The sequence below is a fragment of the Scylla paramamosain genome, chromosome 10, assembly GCF_035594125.1.
Source record: "Scylla paramamosain isolate STU-SP2022 chromosome 10, ASM3559412v1, whole genome shotgun sequence".
Lineage (NCBI taxonomy): Eukaryota > Metazoa > Arthropoda > Malacostraca > Decapoda > Portunidae > Scylla > Scylla paramamosain.
This window is the reverse complement of record NC_087160.1, coordinates 8042501-8062500: the sequence shown is the minus strand read 5'-3', so window position 1 is coordinate 8062500 and position 20000 is coordinate 8042501. Positions and strand designations below refer to the sequence as shown.

Genomic DNA, 20000 nt, shown 5'->3' with positions numbered 1-20000 from the left:
GAACTTTGTTTTAATGGGATGCTGTCCAGCCTCAACATATCTGCCTAACCTTCAAATTTCTTCAATCTCTTCTGTCAGCACCTTGCTGTCTTGTATTGTCTCCACCATTTTGTCCAGACACCTCTTTTCCTTTTTTTCTCTTTCATGCCACTGTGGTACACACTTCTCCTTTAAAACAAATATCATTACAGTCTTTTTCTTATCAACCATGTCTCTCACCAAGTTTTCTTTCTGTGTGTGTGTGTGTGCATATATATATATATATATATATATATATATATATATATATATATATATATATATATATATATATATATATATATATATATATATATATATATATATATATATATAAAGAAAGGAAACAAGTGCAGTGGAGTAACAAAATAAAATACTGACCAAGATTAATTTATTTTACAATACATTTTGATCTCACCTAACATTTTTATCATATAATAACCAAACCAAAAATACAACTATTAACTTAATGGATTTGCATACAAGTACACACATGTTACAGATACTGGGCTGGTGGGCACTTATACACTCCTGGTGCTGAAGACTCCTCCAATGCCTCCCGCTCAGTCCTTCTTGGAACAACCACCACACCCCAGGGGCAAGGACCACTTTGGCTCCCATGGGGTGGTGCCTGGGGTGCACACAGTGGAGCAGCACCACAACAAAACCAACAACATCAGCAACAGCAGGCCACTACCCCAGGAGATCCAAGTGGAGTTGCAACAGGTATTGGATCGACAGAAAACAATCCAAAGTAAGTGGCTACTTCAGTTACTGCACATCAAAGCTTCAGCTGTTTATACCAATTCAAATGTTTTCACTTCATGTTAAAAATCATATGCAATATTTACTGATGTTTTTTTTTTTACATTATTCTATACTTGTAATTTGTCTGTGAAATATTGCAGGACAACAACACTCATTTTAGAATTTACTTAGGAGCAGTGTCATACAAAATACAATTTATGACTTTTACAAGCATTAGTGTCATGAAACTGGGGTGCATGGAAGCAGCGCCTCATTTCTAGAGATACAGGTGCACTTCCATTTTGAATTACCACATTAATGGAAATAGATCATGTGATGGGTCACTCAACCTACTTGTCATCTTGGTGAAATGGTCCACGTTCAGCTATCATCTTTTATTGACCAACCTAGTGAACAAGCCCTCATCTTTGGTATATTACATTATTTACAGCGACATGTACCTCACCCATTTCTGACCTTAGAGATACACTCTACATTCTTGATTTGTTTTTTAACTTATCTTTGGCTTATTTTGTCAAACTATTCTGTGTTGGATTCATAGACATGCTGAAAGAGCAACAAATGAGGGAAGATGTGTCACATGCTCCACTCCCAAGGATGGGGATGAGCCATTCAACTAACTCCCTAAAAGTGGATGAGGAGCAATACTCTAAGCTTTATGTGCATAGAATTACTGAAGCAGCATCATTGCATTTGAAATGTCAAATGATATTCTGGTCCTCATTTCTCATTCCTTTCTTATTTTTCTCAATATTTTCTTGTTCAACCTTTTTCTCTTCCTTGTATCATCCATTCATTATCTTAGTCCATTCCTTCATCATCATCATCATCATCATCATCATCATCATCATCATCCAAGCAAATCATTCCCAAAAACTGTGTTACTACATACATGAATAAATTGTAAGAATAATAGGACAACAGTACTCAGAAGTATAGCTTTTTGTGTTTGTTGCATGTTGACACATATCCTCCTCCCATCAATGTTTAGAAGTGATTGATGTGCCAGGTACAGTGCAGTGGTAGTGTGGATGCTATAATCAGTATTCAACATGGCCATCTGCCTCATGAAGCACTGCATGAAGTAGTGTGGATTAAACATTAGCACATCTTCACTCTTTCATCTCTTTTACTGGTAAACTCTGGAACTCTCTGCCTACTGGTAAACTCTGGAACTCTCTGCCTGTTTCTAATCTTTCCTCCTTCCTATAATTTAAGCCACTTCAGAATAAGAGTATCAGAACAGCTCTGGAACTAAGCCATTTTCCTTTTAATGTTCAAGGGACAGCAAATTAGAGTGACTTCTTATTTGTGACCTTAACCAGTCTCCCTCATACATAAAGAAGATAATTTCAAAGCTTTCCTAATACAGTTTTTATTCATCTTGCACCTTAGCCAGGTTTCCTCCCTAGCCATTCTGTTGTTACAGTGGTAGATGCCCATGGTTATAAACCTATGAACAATCATACTCCTCTCAAATTACATGTTGTTGTTCATCAGCTATATTTTTAAGCAAACTTTTTTCCTCATCAACCATATGCTGATTACTTGACCCTACACTTGTCAGTGTCATGTGCCAGATGTCCATTTCAACAGTTCATACAAAGAAGTAACAGAATTTTTTTACTTATATATCTATAATTTCTGAATGGAGCAGGGTAAACATTTTCTTCTTTAATATCTCATAACATGATTCCTTCACCAAACTACTTGACATAACTTTCCAGACAAATGTTCACTCTTCTTCAGTGGCACGTTACTGTCCCTCCCTCACCTTCACTGAACATATTGCATTAACCTTTACTTCAAATATCAAGTGGAAATTTCACATCTCATCCTTTGCTAAAATAATGTTTGTAAATTAGGAGTATTGTGTCATGCCCAACAATTTTTCTCTTAAGAGATACTAAATATGCAGAGAACTTATGCATCCTTATATGGAGTACAGCTCCCATATATGAGGAGCTTTACTCACACAGTTTTACTAAGCAGGGTGAAGTTGAAAGCTTTTTTTTGCCTTACCAACTCCCATCCTTAACTGTCTTCAGTGTCTCACTCTGCAATTATGTTGTATCTTGTTATTTTCTATAGTTACTTCCAATGTTATTGCTCTTTGATTCTTTCTAACTGCATGCCACTCCCCTCTAATAGCCTTACTTGCTGCACAGGACTCTCTGCTTAATCCATCCCTATGCTGTCTATCTCACTAATGTGATAATTAACCTGTACCTTCAATCTTTCATCCCTTTTACTGGTAAATTTTGAAACTCTACTGATTTATGTTTTTTTCTACTTCCTATAATTTAACTGTCACCTGTAAGTACACAGCTTTTCTCACTCTCTTTTATATATATATATATATATATATATATATATATATATATATATATATATATATATATATATATATATATATATATATATATATATATATATATATATATATATATATATATATATATATATATATATATATATATATATATATATATATATATATATATATATATATATATATATATATATATATATATATATATATATATATATATATATATATTGAGTGTTTCTAGGTACCATATACCTCTTTTTAAGACTCTTTTCTATGGACTTAATATTTGTCAGTGGTTTCTCTGGAGAGTGGGAGCTAGGGCCTGTGGAATGCATACTGTTTCCTTTAAATTTCCCATTTTCTATAATGGACTTTCATTGATACTCATCACTAAAGTTGCTTATGTTTGAAACTGAGAAATTAACCAAAATGTTGACCCATAAGAGGAAGCAATTGAAGAGGATATTCTGTGTACTGCATAGCATCTCACCAAGCAGACTAGTATAATGATCATCATGGTCCAAGTGTTGTTTGGTTGACTTTAACTCGTTGACTACTTAGAGTCTCTACCCATTCAGCTGAGCTCTGATGCATGAGGCAACAGCTTAGGGAGCTTGGGTTGTAGATGCCTTGGCATCAGTGGTGCACACACAGCCAGATCATTACTCTCCTGTATTATAGTTCTTGCTAATAACTATGGTGGTACCTTGACATTCAAATGTAATTTGTTCTTTTGGACTTTTCAAATTGGAATGTTCAAATTGAGAAGCAATTTATCCCATTCAAATTAATGTAAAAAAAATAATCTCTCCCAGGCCCCAAAATCCCCCTATTGTTTTTTTTTTTTTTTCATTTTTATGGGTTTATCTTGTGCACTAAACATAAAATTGAATGAAAATAACCTAAATTATGTATAGAAAAAAATACAGTAAAAGAAAACATGAAGTACTGTATATTTCAGTGTATAAGATGGCACTTAACTTGTCATAAAAAGACAAAAAAGTTGATCATCCTATACATCAGATACAAAAACAATGACCTTGAAATTTTATGCAAAATACCATTGTAAATAAACACCAACTCCAAAATGATGAGTCTTTGAAAGTTCCTGCTGTCTTCAGTCTTGAAAACAGTTGTTGTAGTGTACACAGTTTTTATTTTACACTAAAATCATCTCTCTCTCTCTCTCTCTCTCTCTCTCTCTCTCTCTCTCTCTCTCTCTCTCTCTCTCTCTCTCTCTCTCTCTCTCTCTCTCTCTCTCTCTCTCTCTCTCTCTCTCTCTCTCTCTCTCTCTCTCTCTCTCTCTCTCTGTGTGTGTGTGTGTGTGTGTGTGTGTGTGTGTGTGTGTGTGTGTGTGTGTGTGTGTGAAAGTAAGAACAATCCTGAGAATTGCTAAACGGAATGAAACTGATAGAAAATTAAAATAGAATTATACAAGTGAGAAAGAATGAAGTAAAAATGACATAGAATGAATAAGGGGGAGAGAGAGCAAGGTATCACTCCCTTGTACCTTATCTCTGATAGATAAGGGGGAGGGGAGGTGACAGGGAGGAAGGTTTTAGGAAGGGAGAGGAAAGAAACAGTGGAAGGAAGGGACATATGAGGAAGGAAAGTACTTGGGGCAAGGAAGTGGAGGAGACAGAGAGAGAGAGAGAGAGAGAGAGAGAGAGAGAGAGAGAGAGAGAGAGAGAGAGAGAGAGAGAGAGAGAGAGATAGAGAGAGATGGAAGGAGGGAGGGTGGATGGGACAGATAGAGGGAGTGAGGAAATGGGGGGTATGCCGGAAAGGGACAGGGAAGAGGGAGGAGGGCAAGGGAGGCAGAGGAGGAATGCTAGAGGGACTGACCGAGTGGTGTCACTTGAATAGGTGTTTATGTTCAAATTGGAGGACAAAATTTGTTCGCCAACCCTGTTTGAATTGGGAGTTGTTCAAACTGAAGGACATTTGAATCATGAGGTATTACTGTATATATTTCAGTGTAATTTTTTTTATTTATTTGCATTGGATGTCATTGATTTCTATCTTAAAATTCAATTTCATTGTGATAAATAGAAACAGACAGTGCTCACTGTAGTATATCGTTCAGTATAGTATTATAGGTAAGGCAGTGGTCTCATAAATACTACACACTTCATTCTTTTGCATAGGAAGATGAACATTATCATTTACTCATTAGTGAAAATCTTTGCAAATTAAGGATATCTGCATCTCCTAAATTATATTCAGTGTGTGTGTTTACCTAGTTGTAATTTACAGGGCCTGAGCTATGCTCGTGTGGTCCTGTCTCCATATCTACAGTTGTCCAGTTTTTCCCTAAAGTTGTGCACACTCGTTGCTGATACTACATCCTCACTTAGCTTATTCCAGACTTCTGTATTTCTCTGTGGAAAATTATGTTTCTTTATGGTACTGGAGCATACTCCTTTCCTTAGTTTTTCGTGTCCTTGTGTGTAAATGGTATTTCCTACTTCTCTTAACAGCAGTGTCTTATTATCTGTTTCTTCCACTCTATTCCAGTTTATAAATTAGTATTAAGTCTTTCCTTTCTCTTCTTTGTTCCAATGCTGGCAGATTAATTTCCTTTAACCCTTCTTCACATGTTAATTCTTCCAGTTGCCATCCTTTGTATGTTATCTAGTTTTTCACATGTTTCTTCTTGTGTGGAGACCACACTGATTCAGCATATTCCATCTTTAGTGATATATTCCATCATAGTGGGATTATCTTTCTCATCATATTTCTATCCATGTAGTGGAATACTGTTTCAGTATTTCTCACGATTCTATATGTATCTCTGAATATCCTTTCTACATGCTTCTCCAACTGTTGACTATCCTGTATTATCACTCTCAGATCTTTTATTATTTCTTTATTTTCTATTTTTATATGTCCATCTTGGTCTCTTTTCACATTTTCCCACGTGTGTGTTTGTGTGTGTGTATGTGTATGTGTGTGTGTGTGTTTGTGTGTGTGTGTGTGTGTGTGTGTGTGTGTGTGTGTGTGTGTGTGTGTGTGTGTGTGTGTGTGTGTGTGTGTGTGTGTGTTTACCTAGTTGTGAAACACAGGACAAGAGCCACACTAGGCTCTTGCCGTCCCGTCTCCATATCGACTTTTATCTAGATTTTCTTTAAATTTATGAATTGTTTTTGCACACAGTCTCATCCTTAAGTTCATTCCACACTGTTATACTTCTGTGGGGGAAGCTATGTTTCTTGATGTCTCTTCAGCAAACACTTCTTTTCAATTTCTTTCCATGTCCTCTTGTGTCTCTCATACCTGGTATCATGAGGTCTTCTCTGTCCAACTTTTCCATTCCTTTCAATATTCTATACATTGCTATCAAATCACCTCTTTCCCCTCCTTTTTTCTAATGTAGTCAGGCCCAATTTCTTCAACCTTTCCTCATAACTATACTCTCTTAAGCCTGCAGGGATTTTACTTGCAGCTCTCTGGATTCTTTCTAACTTTCTTGTATCCTTTTTCAAACCTGGCGACCACACTAATGCTGCGTACTCCAATCTTGGACGTATCATCGTTGTTATCAGTTTTTTTTTTTATCATATCTCCATCAATGTAGGAGAATGCTATCTTGATGTTTCTCAGCAGATTATGTTTCTCCTATAATTTTGTTTATCTGCTTCACAAATGTCAAATTATCAGTAATAATTACTCCTAGGTCCTTTTCTTCTGATCTTATAGAGATTTCCTCATTCCCTAAGTAATAGTTGCCAACTGGTCTTCTCACACTTTTTCCAAACCTCATCACACTACATTTTTTAGCATTAAACTCCATGTTCCAACTCAATGACCATTCATTAATCTTAATTAAGTCCTGATTTAAAGCATTGCAGTCCTCTTCATTTGTTACTTTCTTCATAATCTTAGCGTCATCAGCAAAAAGGTTCATGTAACTTTCTACACCTTCTGTCATATCATTTACACAAACTGTGAACATAATAGGTGCAAGTACCAAACCTTGCGGGACTCCACTTATTACTGTTCTCCAGTTCGACCTGCTGCCTTTAATTACTGTCCTCATTTCTCTGTTTTTTCAAAAAGTCAGTCATTCACTTTAACAGTGATCCACCGAGTCCTCCAATGTTTTCCAATTTCCATATTAGTCTTCTGTGCGGAACTTTATCAAATGCTTTTCTCAGATCTAAGTATATGCAGTTGACCCATCCATCTCTCTCTCTCTTGGACTATATCTATTACTCTTGAGTAGAAACTTATCAGATTCATAACACAAGATCTTCCTTTTCTGAAACCAAACTGTTTCTCTGTTATCACCTTGTTGTCTTCTAGGTATTTCACCCATCTGTTCTTGATGATCTTTTTACAGATCTTTGCCACCACACTTGTGAGCAATACAGGTCTATAATTTAATGGATCTTCTTTACTTCCAGTCCTGTGAATTGGGGTAATATCCACCTGTTTCCAATCTATGGGTACTCTACCTTTTACTAGGATAGTGCTAATTATATCGTGCAATCCTGAGACTAATTGTGAGCTACACTCTTTTGAAATCCAATTCAATACACCATCAGGACCCATTGCTTTCCATACATCCAGGTCTTCCAACATATTCTTTACTTCTTCTACTGATGTTTTAATCTCCTTTAGGTCGGTCCCTTTTTCTAACGCTGTCCTCTCACCTCTGAAATAATTTTCCTTAGTAAACACAGAGTGGAAGTATCTGTTAAATACTTCAGCCACCTCTTTTGGGTCTCCCACAGTCTCTTCTCCAGCTATTACCATGCTTATTTCATCTTAACTCTTTAATTTTCCATTGATGAATTTATAAAATAATATTGGTTGGTCTTTACATTTCTCCACAATATTCTTTTCAAAATTTTTCTGCTCACCTCTGTGACTTTTGACAAATTCGTTCCTCTTCCTTATATAATTGTTCCGCAGGTCCAGTCTCTTGTTTTTCTTCCACTTGTTCCACGCTTTTTCTCTCTCCAATCTAGCTGTTACACATCTGTTGTACCAATCCTTTTTGAAAAGGTTCTCTGTTGATCTTTTGGGTACCTATTTCTCTACTCCCTTATTATAAATGTCCAGGAAAGCTGTCCACTTTTCCTCTATGTCCTCTTTTGAATAACTATGTTCCAATTCACTTCATTGAAATACTTCCTAAGTTGTCCAAAGTTAGTCTTGCTGTAGTTTAGCCAATCTCTTTTTTGGTCCTCTTTTCTTATACTGAGGTTATCATCCATAACTGTGAACTGAATCAGCACATGATCACTTTTTCCTTTTGGGTTTATGTATTTAATGTCTTCTACTATTTCTTGTTCCTTGGTGAAAATTAGATTGATCCTTAAAGGTGTTTCATTTCCCCTAAATCCTGTGTCATCTGTAACCCATTGTGTCAAGAAATTATCAATAGCCAGGTCTAGTAGCTTGTTCCCCCATGATGACTCACTGCCTTCTGTGGTTCAATTCTCCCAAGATACCTCTTTATAGTTAAAGTCCCCCATCATGAGTATATCGTCATTTTCCTCAAGCAGCTCTGCCAAACATGTCCTTGTGTCCTCAAGCATTTTCTTATATTCATCCTTTCTCCAAGAGTTGGAACAGGGGGTAACATAAGCCACCACAACATTATGGCATTTTCCCATATTCTGTCTTAAGCTTATTTTCAATACTTCTGCCTCCTCCACCTCATATGTGACAGATTCCACTAATAAGTCCTTCCTAACTAGAAGCATCACACCTCCTCCCTGTTTATTCTTTCTATTTCTCTTTCAGAGGTTGCATTTTCCTTCACCAATATTTAATATATCCCCTTCACTTGCCAATTTAGTTTCAACTATTCCCATGATGTCCGGTTTCTCCTCTTTTTGATAGTCTTCTAGTTCCAACACTGCCGACATTAGTCCATTTATATTCGTGTATGCTACTTTAAGTCTTCCCCTTCCGCATTTACTTCCCTCCTGTACCACTTTCTCAACCTAATGTCCATGACCCTCTAAAAGAACTGTTTTTCCTCCACCTCTGATAGTTTTCCATTTTTTTTTCATTTGCTTATTTTCTTAGTTCATTTATAGTATCTCTCTTCTCTGGTTCTATCTTTTTTTTATTCACATTTGTCTGTATTCTTCCACTTTGGCCAGTTTCTAGGATTTACTCAGTGTTTCTTCAGCTGTCACTTGTGACCTAAACCTTATTTTCATAGGACACTGTCCACCCTCAATATATCTGCCCAATCTTTTAATTTTTTCAATCTCTCCATTCAGTTCTTTTTCTTCTTGTAATGTCTCCACTGATTTTTCCACACATCTCTTTTCCTTCTCTTCTCTTTCAGTCCTCTGAGGTGTACACTCTTCCTTCATGCTGAATACCACAACAGTTTTTTCTCATCTACACTGTCTCTCATCAAGTTTTCTTTCTGTTTTATAACTTGAACAACTTTTTCTGTTAGCTTTGTGTCATTTGCCTTGGTTTGTTCCTCCACAATTTTCCTAAAATCGATCTTTTCTTCCTCTTGTTCTTTCTTCCAATTTTTCTGTTTTATGTTTAACTCTTTCCACTTTGCCTTCATATTCCATTGATTTCTTTTCATATAACGTTAGTTTTTTTATGTAGATCATCATATGCACCTTTCCACATCCCCTTCTCGGTGATCAAAGTTTCAACCATCTTCTCCATCTTGTTAAATCTATCCTTCATTTCCTTCATTTCAGTTTCCAGTGTGATTATTCTCATCATCACTTCCCTGACCCTTCAGTCCTCTTCCCCAAATCCCAAGAAGTCTCTGTCTCACCTTCGGGACGGTCCCCATTGGTGTAAACAACAGTGGGGACGGAAGTAGCCCCCTCTTCACCACTCATTATAACAATTTAACTGCTTTCTACAAAACACTTTTGGAGATGGGACAGCAACAAGTAAAACCAGTGTGAACTCTCACCTTTGTATCTCCACTAGGGCAGCTCTCAGCGATGTAGATAGCTAGATTTTTAGGAGTGCCTGTTTGCGTTGACTTCTCTGTCTGCCATGTGTGTGTGTGTGTGTGTGTGTGTGTGTGTGTGTGTGTGTGTGTGTGTGTGTGTGTGTGTGTGTGTGTGTGTGTGTGTGTGTGTGTGTGTGGAAATAGTATGTTTTATCTAAAATAACTTTGGTGCTCTCGTTTAAATAGGTTAACCCCCATGCTTAGTAACCCCTGTTTTTACCACCCTTATTCTACTGCTGATTTGTTAAAAATTCATTCACAAAAGTAATAATAAATGGAAGTTTTCTTGTAGTTTATATAAATACCAGAATGATGCCTTTTATTTTTTGTGAATTTGATGATAGTTTGAAATGAGCATGAGAATGTGCCACATTTTAAATAACAATATAAGAATATCTTCATGATTACTAAATACTTGTAAGACATTAATTTTTTATTTACTTTCCTACAGTGAAGACACCAGGGCACAGGTGACAGGAGTACTTCTCCGTCCCTTCCTCCCTCGAGGTTTGGAAAATCGACTGGGTCTTCGTCGGCAGCACCCACCAGGTCCTCAGAGTAGACGACCATTGTCAGACCCAGGTGTGGTGCTACAGCTGCCTCGCTACCCTCCTGCTTTTACTGAGGCCTATCTGCCTCCCATGGCTTACCAGGAGGCATTCCCTCGTTACATGTGGGGACCGCCACCACCTTACTCCCAACCCACTTCTTCAGAGAATTTGGCCATGCAAATGTCACCCCACCATCATCCAAACTCTCCAACCTCACCTCAGGGGTTGCATGGGTTAATGGCACAAGCATTAAGGTCCTCCCCTGCACACCGTCCTGCCACTTTGGCTGACTTGATGCATGGTCCTGCAAGTCCCACCAGCAACACCTTATCTTCTCCCAGTGATGACTCAGAGATCATGAGCTCCCCATCCCAAAATCAACGGGTGACTCGAGGGCGGCACAAGGGCAGTCCTGGTGATCAAGGAGGAACATTAGGTGGATCCAGTTCTCTCCCTTCCCGTCACCGTTCACGTAGACTACCCATAGGACACGTCAAATCATTGGGAGATGTTAATGAGCACAAGCATGATGAACCTCTGGAAGTGCTATTCTGTGATGGAAAAGACATTGCTCCATTGGATAAATTTCAGTCTCAAGCTGATGTGCCTCGTGATACATACCGCAGCAAACACATCAAGAGTATCAGTGATCCTAAGGTGGTATACACAACTGGCAAAAATGAGCAAGAATCCGAGCTGTACTTTGCTGATGTTTCATCGTGCATCTCTGTAAGGCAGGATGGAGATGAAATGCTGTATTACTCAGAACCTACCAGCTCTGCTAGCCAGAACACACCTTCTCCTACTGATAAGGAGGCCCTGGATGCCACGGTTAACCATACCTATGAACAAGTACGTGAGAAAGACGATGATAGCTCCCATCATGCCTCTGATGATACTATGATTGTGCACACTTCATCTTCTGATCACAGTCTTGCTGCTGAGACAGAAAATACATACAGTGTGGTGTCACCTCTCACAGACATGTCAAGCACCTCCCCTATGATCACTGATACAGATGCTTATTCCTGCTACACACCTACCACATCAGGGCCCTCACCCTCATCACCTAGCCAGAGAGACAACACTCCCTCTACACCCCAGACCACATATAACCATAATCTTTCTCTTCATTCCATCCGGCAACTCCACCCACTTCATCCTTTACACCCATTACACCACATTCGTCACATACATCCAAGTGGCAGATCTCACCTTAACGACAATGAGTCCATTCCACCACAGCTCAGTGACTGTCCTGAGGGAGAACTTGAGACAGAACACTGTTATGAGACACTACCAGGATGCACTGATGACCCTGCTACTTCCACAGGCTCTCCAACCTCAACTTCAGAGCCTTGTCAGGAGGGCACCACACATTCAGCAGATGCTTCAGACCTCAATGGAAATGTGACATTGACTGAAGCTGTTGTACATATGGGTCCCCCCGTGATGGATGGTTCAGTGTCAGGCAGCCAGACCTCTCGGGCATCAAGGGCCAACCTTTCCCTGCCCCTTCGTCGGGTTCTTTCTTCTTCCAGTACTAACACTGAGGAGGTTGCTGAAGACTCCCCAACTCAGGACTCTGAAATGGTACCTGTAGACCAGAACCGCAGTTCAGGAGGGCGACGTGGAGCTACAGGAGGAGGAGAACGCCTCTCCTATCATAGCTCAGAACCAAACACTCCTGCTGAAAGAAGAATACATTCGGTACAAGATCTTCTATTTACACTTAAATCTGTTAATGTGTAGGTGAGTGACAGCTGATCACTGAATATGATCCAGCACAGCTCAGAATCCATTACTTCAAAAGAATGTACTCGGTACAAGATGTACAAGATTTTCATTTTACACTTAACCTGTTAATGTTTAGGCAAGTGAAAGCTGAACACTTTGTACAGTCTATACGAAGAGTACCTTGCAGTAGTCATCATGATACCTAATAATGCCGGTATTCAAAGTGATTCACTTCTGTGTGATTCTAAACAAGTCAATGTCATTAGAATAAGAAGTTTCTAATAAACTTTGTGTGTGTGTGTGTGTGTGTGTGTGTGTGTGTGTGTGTGTGTGTGTGTGTGTGTTAGTGAAATATGTGAGAATTACTCTATGCAAATACTTACATTCTCATTGAGGTCTAGAGAAACAGTTCCATTATCATGACGGATGGGAACCATGTGACCTCGGCTGCAACAGCAGGTCTCTGGCAATGGGAATATGACAAATGAGATGTGTTGAGTGCCACTACCACTATAGTTGAAGTGACATGATGGCCTATGAGCAACTACCTCCTGCAGCATGATCACCAACCCCCGGCTACTAGCCAGAATTGCAGAGGCATCTCGTAAGTGGAATACTCTCCCATGGTTACTAAATTGCATCTGCTTTGCTCTAAGGATGAACATGGAAGAACTTGAAGGTTGCCAGGAGAGAGCAACATTTCCATTCTCTCTCATACAATACTATTTTTTCTAAAGCTAGTGTTTCACATGAAGAGCAGTGGGACAACTGGAGGTTTCATGGCAAGGTAGGTTTCATTAGGTTAGCTGAGGCCTCAGCTGTTGTCTAAATCCATGCCAGCACATTTAAAGCTTGACCAATGCCTTCATTTGTATATTTAAAAAATTGGACAGAAACTGTCAGGCCAGTTCAGCAATATTGTAAGCACTGACATTCTTCCTGTTATTAATTTTATTAATTTTCAAAAGTGCACAAATCCATGATACATAATGATGTGTATGTAGCTCAACCAGGTGTTCCTGACATGCCTTTTTGATGCCAATCAAGGCCAATCACATAAGCAGTGGTGAGCAGGAATGCTGGTCTTTATCTTTTACTTGGTGTTTTTTTTTAATGAAATGAGTCCCTTCTGGTGACAAGGTATGGTTTTCACAGACTCATAAGTATCAGATCCTACTTCCCTTTCAGTGGGCAGTTCCCATTCATAGAAGGCAGACATGTACACATAAGTTCATTTTCAAAGTGCACCTGTGATAACATGCCAAAAGTACTCACTGCCATTTCTTGAGGGCAAGAGGCTGAGGGGATGAAGGCTAAAGGGCACACCTTGGCATAAATTGAACCCAGCTTTCACCTGATGAGCAGTTTCATGCTACAACACCAATCTTGATTGCTTTTTTACTTGCTTAATGTGTAAATTGATGATCCCTTCTTTGAGAATGCCCCATTATGTTCCATTTTGTCCCATAGGAGTGCTATGTTACAGTGGTCAGTGGGTGGCACTGATGTTAGTGCAATATGTTTGCAATTTGTATAAGAATATAATTCAACAGTGTTAACTAAGGGCATTATTGTTAGCATTTATTGTGGTGTAATATTTATTAAGGCAAGATGTTGCCATATTTTGTATCATTGCATCATGCAAAGCTTTTTAGAAGGGTCACTGTCAAAGTCTTGTGTAAGAAAACAAATTCTCTTCTTTCTCAAGACAAGATTAAGGAAATATAAGACTTATATTCAATAAACTTGTGTATATGAGTGAGAAGTAGCCCAGTGTAGGGTGGCACTAGTTTTTAAGGCTCACAACGCTCAGGTTGATGTTGTCCATATCTCATGTCAGTGACAAGGATTGTTAAATTTAAGTCAGTGATAGAAAGAATGAAAGTGAAAATGTATCACCGCAGCTGATTTTCAGAATTTAATGAAATATTTTTTTACAGAACTCAAAACCGCTCACTATATAAGCTATTTAAAAAGATAAAATTAACATGATTTGATATTGTATGTGTTCCACAAACTAACTCTTTTTGTCACAATGAAGTGCATACAGGTAGGAGAGGAGCTCATGGCACACAGGCTGTTACATATCTTTTTATACTTACAGTCAATGCACTTCATAAAGATCAGTGTGTAAAATCCTTAAGGTTCTCTGCAAGATTGACGTTTTTTTAGTTTGTTCTATTTGTCTATGTTGGCTATGTTGTTGTTGTTGTTGTTATTATCATTATTACTATTATTATTATTATTATTATTATTATTGTTATTATTATTATTATTATTATTATTATTATTATTATTATTGTTATTATTATTATTATTATTATTATTATTATTATTATTATTATTGTTATTCTTCTTCTTCTTCTTCTTCTTCTTATTATTATTATTATTATTATTATTATTATTATTATTATTATTAAATTATTGTCTTATTGTTAATGTTATTTGTTATAATTAGTATGGTTACTATTGTTGTTGATATCTTTCTTCATATACTATATAGTAATGAAAATAGTAATAATACTACTACTACTACTACTGCTACTAATAATAATAATAATATCCATTATTATTATTATTATTATTATTATTATTATTATTATTATTATTATTATTATTATTATTATCATTTATTATTATTATTATTATTATTATTATTATTATTATTATTATTATTATTATTATTATTATCATTTATTATTATTATTATTATTATTATTATTATTATTATTATTATTATTATTAACATCATAATCATCATTATCATCATTATTATTATTATTATTATTATTATTATTATTATTATTATTATTATTATTATTATTATTATTATTATTTCAGCTGCTGCTGCTGCTGCTGTTACTACTACTACTACTACTACTACTACTACTACTACTACTACTACTACTACTACTATCTATCTATCTATCTACCTATCTATATATATATATATATATATATATATATATATATATATATATATATATATATATATATATATATATATATATATATATATATATATATATATATATATATATATATATATATATATATATATATATATATATATATATATATATATTACTACTATTACTACAGCTATTGCTATTACTATTACATACTTCCACTAATACAACTATTACTGCTACTACTACTACTACTACTACTACTACTACTACTACATATCTATACTACTACATACTATTATGTAATCATAATCATCATCATCATCATCACCATCATCATCATCATCATCATCATCATCATCATCATCATCATCATCATCATCATCATCATCATCATCATCATCCTTATTACTGGTGTCATCATTATTTGCATTCTTTCTGCCTGAGTTATGAGTGTATACATTGTTCTTTTGTTTATCTCTCTATCTTTTAGTTTGGTTTTACTATGATAAGTGTAAAACAGCAGGCACCTCCCACCTCCCACCAGGCACTTTGCTGTGCCAAGGCATTACTTAGGGTGCTTAATTCATCACTTGGGTGAAAAAGGCATGTGGAAATCACCATTGTCATACCTATTTATGAGGTTTATTGATGTTAACATGAACAAGCAAACCTTATGATGGATAAAATAATCATGAAAATTTTGCTTCTTGACATCGAGTGCTGACATGAAGGGCATTGATACAAATACAGATACAAGGAAAAGTACTCTTCATGCTTTGCTCAGAGCATGCTTCAGAGCATGTGTGTGCTCTGAGCCACACAAAAGTGCTTCACACCTCTGTGTCACTCAGAGTCAAGACCAGGTTGAGGTGTAGATCCTCCTAGAGGGTCTTCACCCTTTCACTTGTAGATAACATCAGCTCCCTGTATTAGCAGTTGTGTACTTGGAATCTTTCCACACTACATTTCTCAATGTTTTACAAAATAATTTTATGTGTTACATAAAGCTGCCATTGTTAATGACCGGAAATACAGTGCTACCTCGGTATCTGTCCTTAATCTGCTCCAGATCCTTGGACTTATACCAAACCCATAAGAAATAAAGGGAAGATGATTGATCCATTCCCCATGAAAAAAATCTTATTGTTATTGACATATTATACAGTACATTGATGGGCTTGTATAAAATAATGTATTTGATGGCATATAAGATGCACCCCCTTTTCAGTAGGGCATATTCAGAAAAAAAAAATTATGTATTTAAGAATGTAATGTTTAAAGCAAGCCAGTAGTACAGCTGAATAAAAAAGAAAGCAATTACAATAATGGAAATATCCTTCATGATTACAGTAATAAAACAGAGGTAGTGGCCTAGTCATGGAGGAGAGGCGAAGGAGGCAGCCCAGCTGCCAAGATGTCAACAACACACTTGCTGTGTCATTGAACAGGGCCTCATTTTCAACATTTCCTTACGTCACATTATGGTTGAAGAATATGATGTAGTGCCCTTGCCTATAATACAGTGGTGTAAATCTTTGGGTGTATGGGTGAAGGAAATTTCAAAATTAAATCTATGGGAGGCCTCACATTCGCATATAAGATGCTGGGTGACTTTTTGAGCCATTTTTATTAAGAAAGGTGTGTCTTGTATGTTGTCAAATATGGTAAATATAAAAGCAATTAGATGAAATAAATAAAAATTTAACCTCATTTTATCTTGCTGAGAAGAGTTGAGTGCCTACTAGAATGGGAGAAGGGAGAAGGAGATGCTATTATTTGGAAGGAGAGTCCTGCCAGCCTGGCAACACTGCTTCTGGGCAGTCATGACTTTGTCTTGAGAGACCTCAACAAAGGTAGCACATGGTGTCGTAACTCATTTTGACCCATACAAGTTCTAGCATGCTAGTTGTATTCCAAACAAATGTCATTTACTAAGCAAGTTTTTTTTTTTTGTTTCCAAACATGACATATACTAAATTGGACTTATTCTAAAGCAGACATATACTGAGGTACCACTGTAGTTAATTAATAAGTAATAGTACTCATAACTTACTTTACTCACTCCAATATTTTGTTGGTGAGTTATACAGTGCAGCGCCTTGGGTATTATCCTTTTTGTCTAGCAAACATTATGGTGGGAAGCATCTGATGATATTAAGAGAGTATGTCATAACAATTTGATCAGCTCACCTCTAACACTTTAGCATATTATCTTGACTATTAAAAAGCTCTAATGAAAGTTTTGTGGTTTTCGATGGTGTTTTCATGATTATGATTATGATGATAGTTTGACAAGAACTTTACATTATCAATTGGCAAAATACATAAAAAAATCACTTATTATCTCTGTAAAGATTCAAAATAGATGTAATGAGTCCAAAGTGTTTATCTTATTTCCATAGCATTTGTGGTGTCAAAATTCCATAGCAAACAAAAATGTGACATTTCTATAAGTTCTGATGTGTATTAAATATGCCTAGTCATGAATCCCAGCATGTAAGTATGGGAGGAGGAGGGAGAGAGAAAAAAAAACAACTTTTAAATACTTTTTAAAAATAATTTTTGTTCTTAGTTGTCTGTCATGTTTCCAGAATGAAGCCAACAACACCAATGTATTATATCTACAGGATAAGCTCGAAATGAAACACTCCATATGACCTTTGAGCCTCAGTGTTCCACCCTCAGTGTGCAGCTGGAAGCAGACTGTCCTGTGTCTCCTCACAAGTGCTCTTTCATGCAAGATTTTGATACTACAGCCAGAAGTCTGTATGTGTGTGTAAATGTGTGTGTTTGTGTGTGTTTATAGGCATGTGAGTGGAATATTTCCAGGGCTCTCGATATGGAATCATTTGGAGAACCTATTAGCACTAACCCTGGTGTACTGACATTACTAAAATGCTCCGTTTAATCTAGTCTCATTTTTGCATGTCATTTTCTGACTTTAAACAAAGGGAAAAGAAATAATACAAGACACTGTGATTGAATTTCTTCTCTCACAAATATCGTAAATTTTCTGTGTATTTCCAGTGTTTATTGAAATGTAACATATGAATGAATTGTAATTATTGTGGTATGTATTTTCTTAAGATATGTGTGTAGACTTTGTTGTTATGCAACACTTGCATAAATATGTGGTTGTTACTTTTTTCCATGACCCCTTAAGTGCCATTCTGTTGTTACTTGTGTATGTTGTGTTGGATTAGTAAAGTCATTCAACATATGTAATGCATTTTAATCAGCTCTAAAAGACTTATAGAAAACTGCCCTTAATTGCTGTACTTTATTTTTATTTATTATTAATTATTTCATTTTTGTCTATTTAATCTCATTTTATTTATTCATTTTTTTGTGTGTGTATTTTTACAAGCTTGTCCATAAAGCTGTTATCTCCAGTAGACCTTTATGTCCTGTAGAGAAAACCTCCCTTTTAAATCCTTTCCCACACTTTCAACATTCATAATTTTTAACAAGTGTATCAAGGTGTGCTTGCTAAGGTCATACACATATCAGCAAGTCTCTTTTCTAGACACTGGACATTCATCTATCTATCTCTCACTGACACCTCACTCCCTTCAGAAGCAGATGAGCCTCTACCTTTCTCTAACCAAACATTCCCTTCTTGCTTCTTCAAGCACTTGGCCTCTATAAACACCTCTTTCACACATGTAATTATTTACTCTGTCCTTCCAAGTGGCCTTTCTCTCCTATTAGCATTTTCAGTTTCACTCATAAACTTTCTTTACAAGCTCTTCACTCTTCATTCTTTCAATATGGTCATAGCATTTCAATGTGTTCCTTTTCACCCATTTCACCACTCCAGTTACAGAGATCCTCATGCCACTCCATGAGCCACTCCATGAATCTCTCTTAGGTAACACATTTCCACAGCACACACTCTTGATTATTGTGACCTGTTCCATGTCCAGGTTTCTGATCCGTATGCCAGTGTTGGTAGTAGAATACATGTACCTACGATTCCTTAAATGTATCTTTACATCCAGACACATATCTGACTTTTATGTACTTAGCAAGTGACCTTATGACATACCTCCCTTCTACAGTTCTGTCAATTATCTCTCCATCTTTCTCACCATGTTAACCTAGCAATGTTCCCAGATAAATGAACTCACTCCCCTCTTCTATTCTCTTTCCTCCCATACCCACCTCATAATTTCCTACAGCTAGTCACACAACTCCACTCTTCTCTCAAATACCATCATCTTACTTTTCCCAGTACTATTAACATTAAGTTTCTGTCTCACATACACCATATGGAAATGATCATCATTCTCTGAAGCTACCTTTCACTTTCTGCTAATAAGACAGTGTTATGTGCACAGACATGCTACTACAATGCATATCTACACCGTAAAAGTGTGTGCCATACTAGGAACTTGGTGAAACTGAATTACTGAATTCTATTTATTGCCACATGTTTAAGCTTTCATATTCGATGGTCAGGTATATGCCATTGCTTGGCTTCCGTGTGATATAAGTTTAAGTGAGGCAAAGTGGTGGCTGTCTTTTCAATTGAAGTTGCTGCCATGGTGGATTCGAGTGGAGATACTTTTTTTTTCTTTTTTTTCTTTTTTTTATTGAGTGATTGATTTAATTTTGATTTTTAAGTACCTCTTTGTGTTCTCTGAAAATATAGTTATTTTTTAAGTGTTTTTCTTGCTCCAGCTAGGTGAAATATGTTGATTTACATTTATTTATAATGTAAACAA

At 36.5% G+C, this 20000-nt stretch overlaps 1 protein-coding gene across 4 annotated transcripts in view; it reads left to right on the top strand.

Annotated features, from left to right (window-relative positions):
• LOC135104188 (uncharacterized) overlaps nt 1-14941 on the top strand; it is a 65765-nt gene extending 50824 nt beyond the window's left edge. For 3 of the 4 annotated variants that reach the window (XM_064011298.1, XM_064011297.1, XM_064011296.1), the window contains exons 8-9: nt 521-772; nt 10525-14940. In XM_064011298.1, the coding sequence (XP_063867368.1) occupies nt 521-772; nt 10525-12376 (2104 nt within the window). In that variant the 3' untranslated portion in view covers nt 12377-14940. Of the gene's footprint in view, nt 1-520; nt 773-10524 lie in introns of all 4 variants that reach the window. The other variant, XM_064011299.1, reaches the window with a different exon arrangement.
• The last annotated feature ends 5059 nt before the right edge of the window (nt 14942-20000 follow it).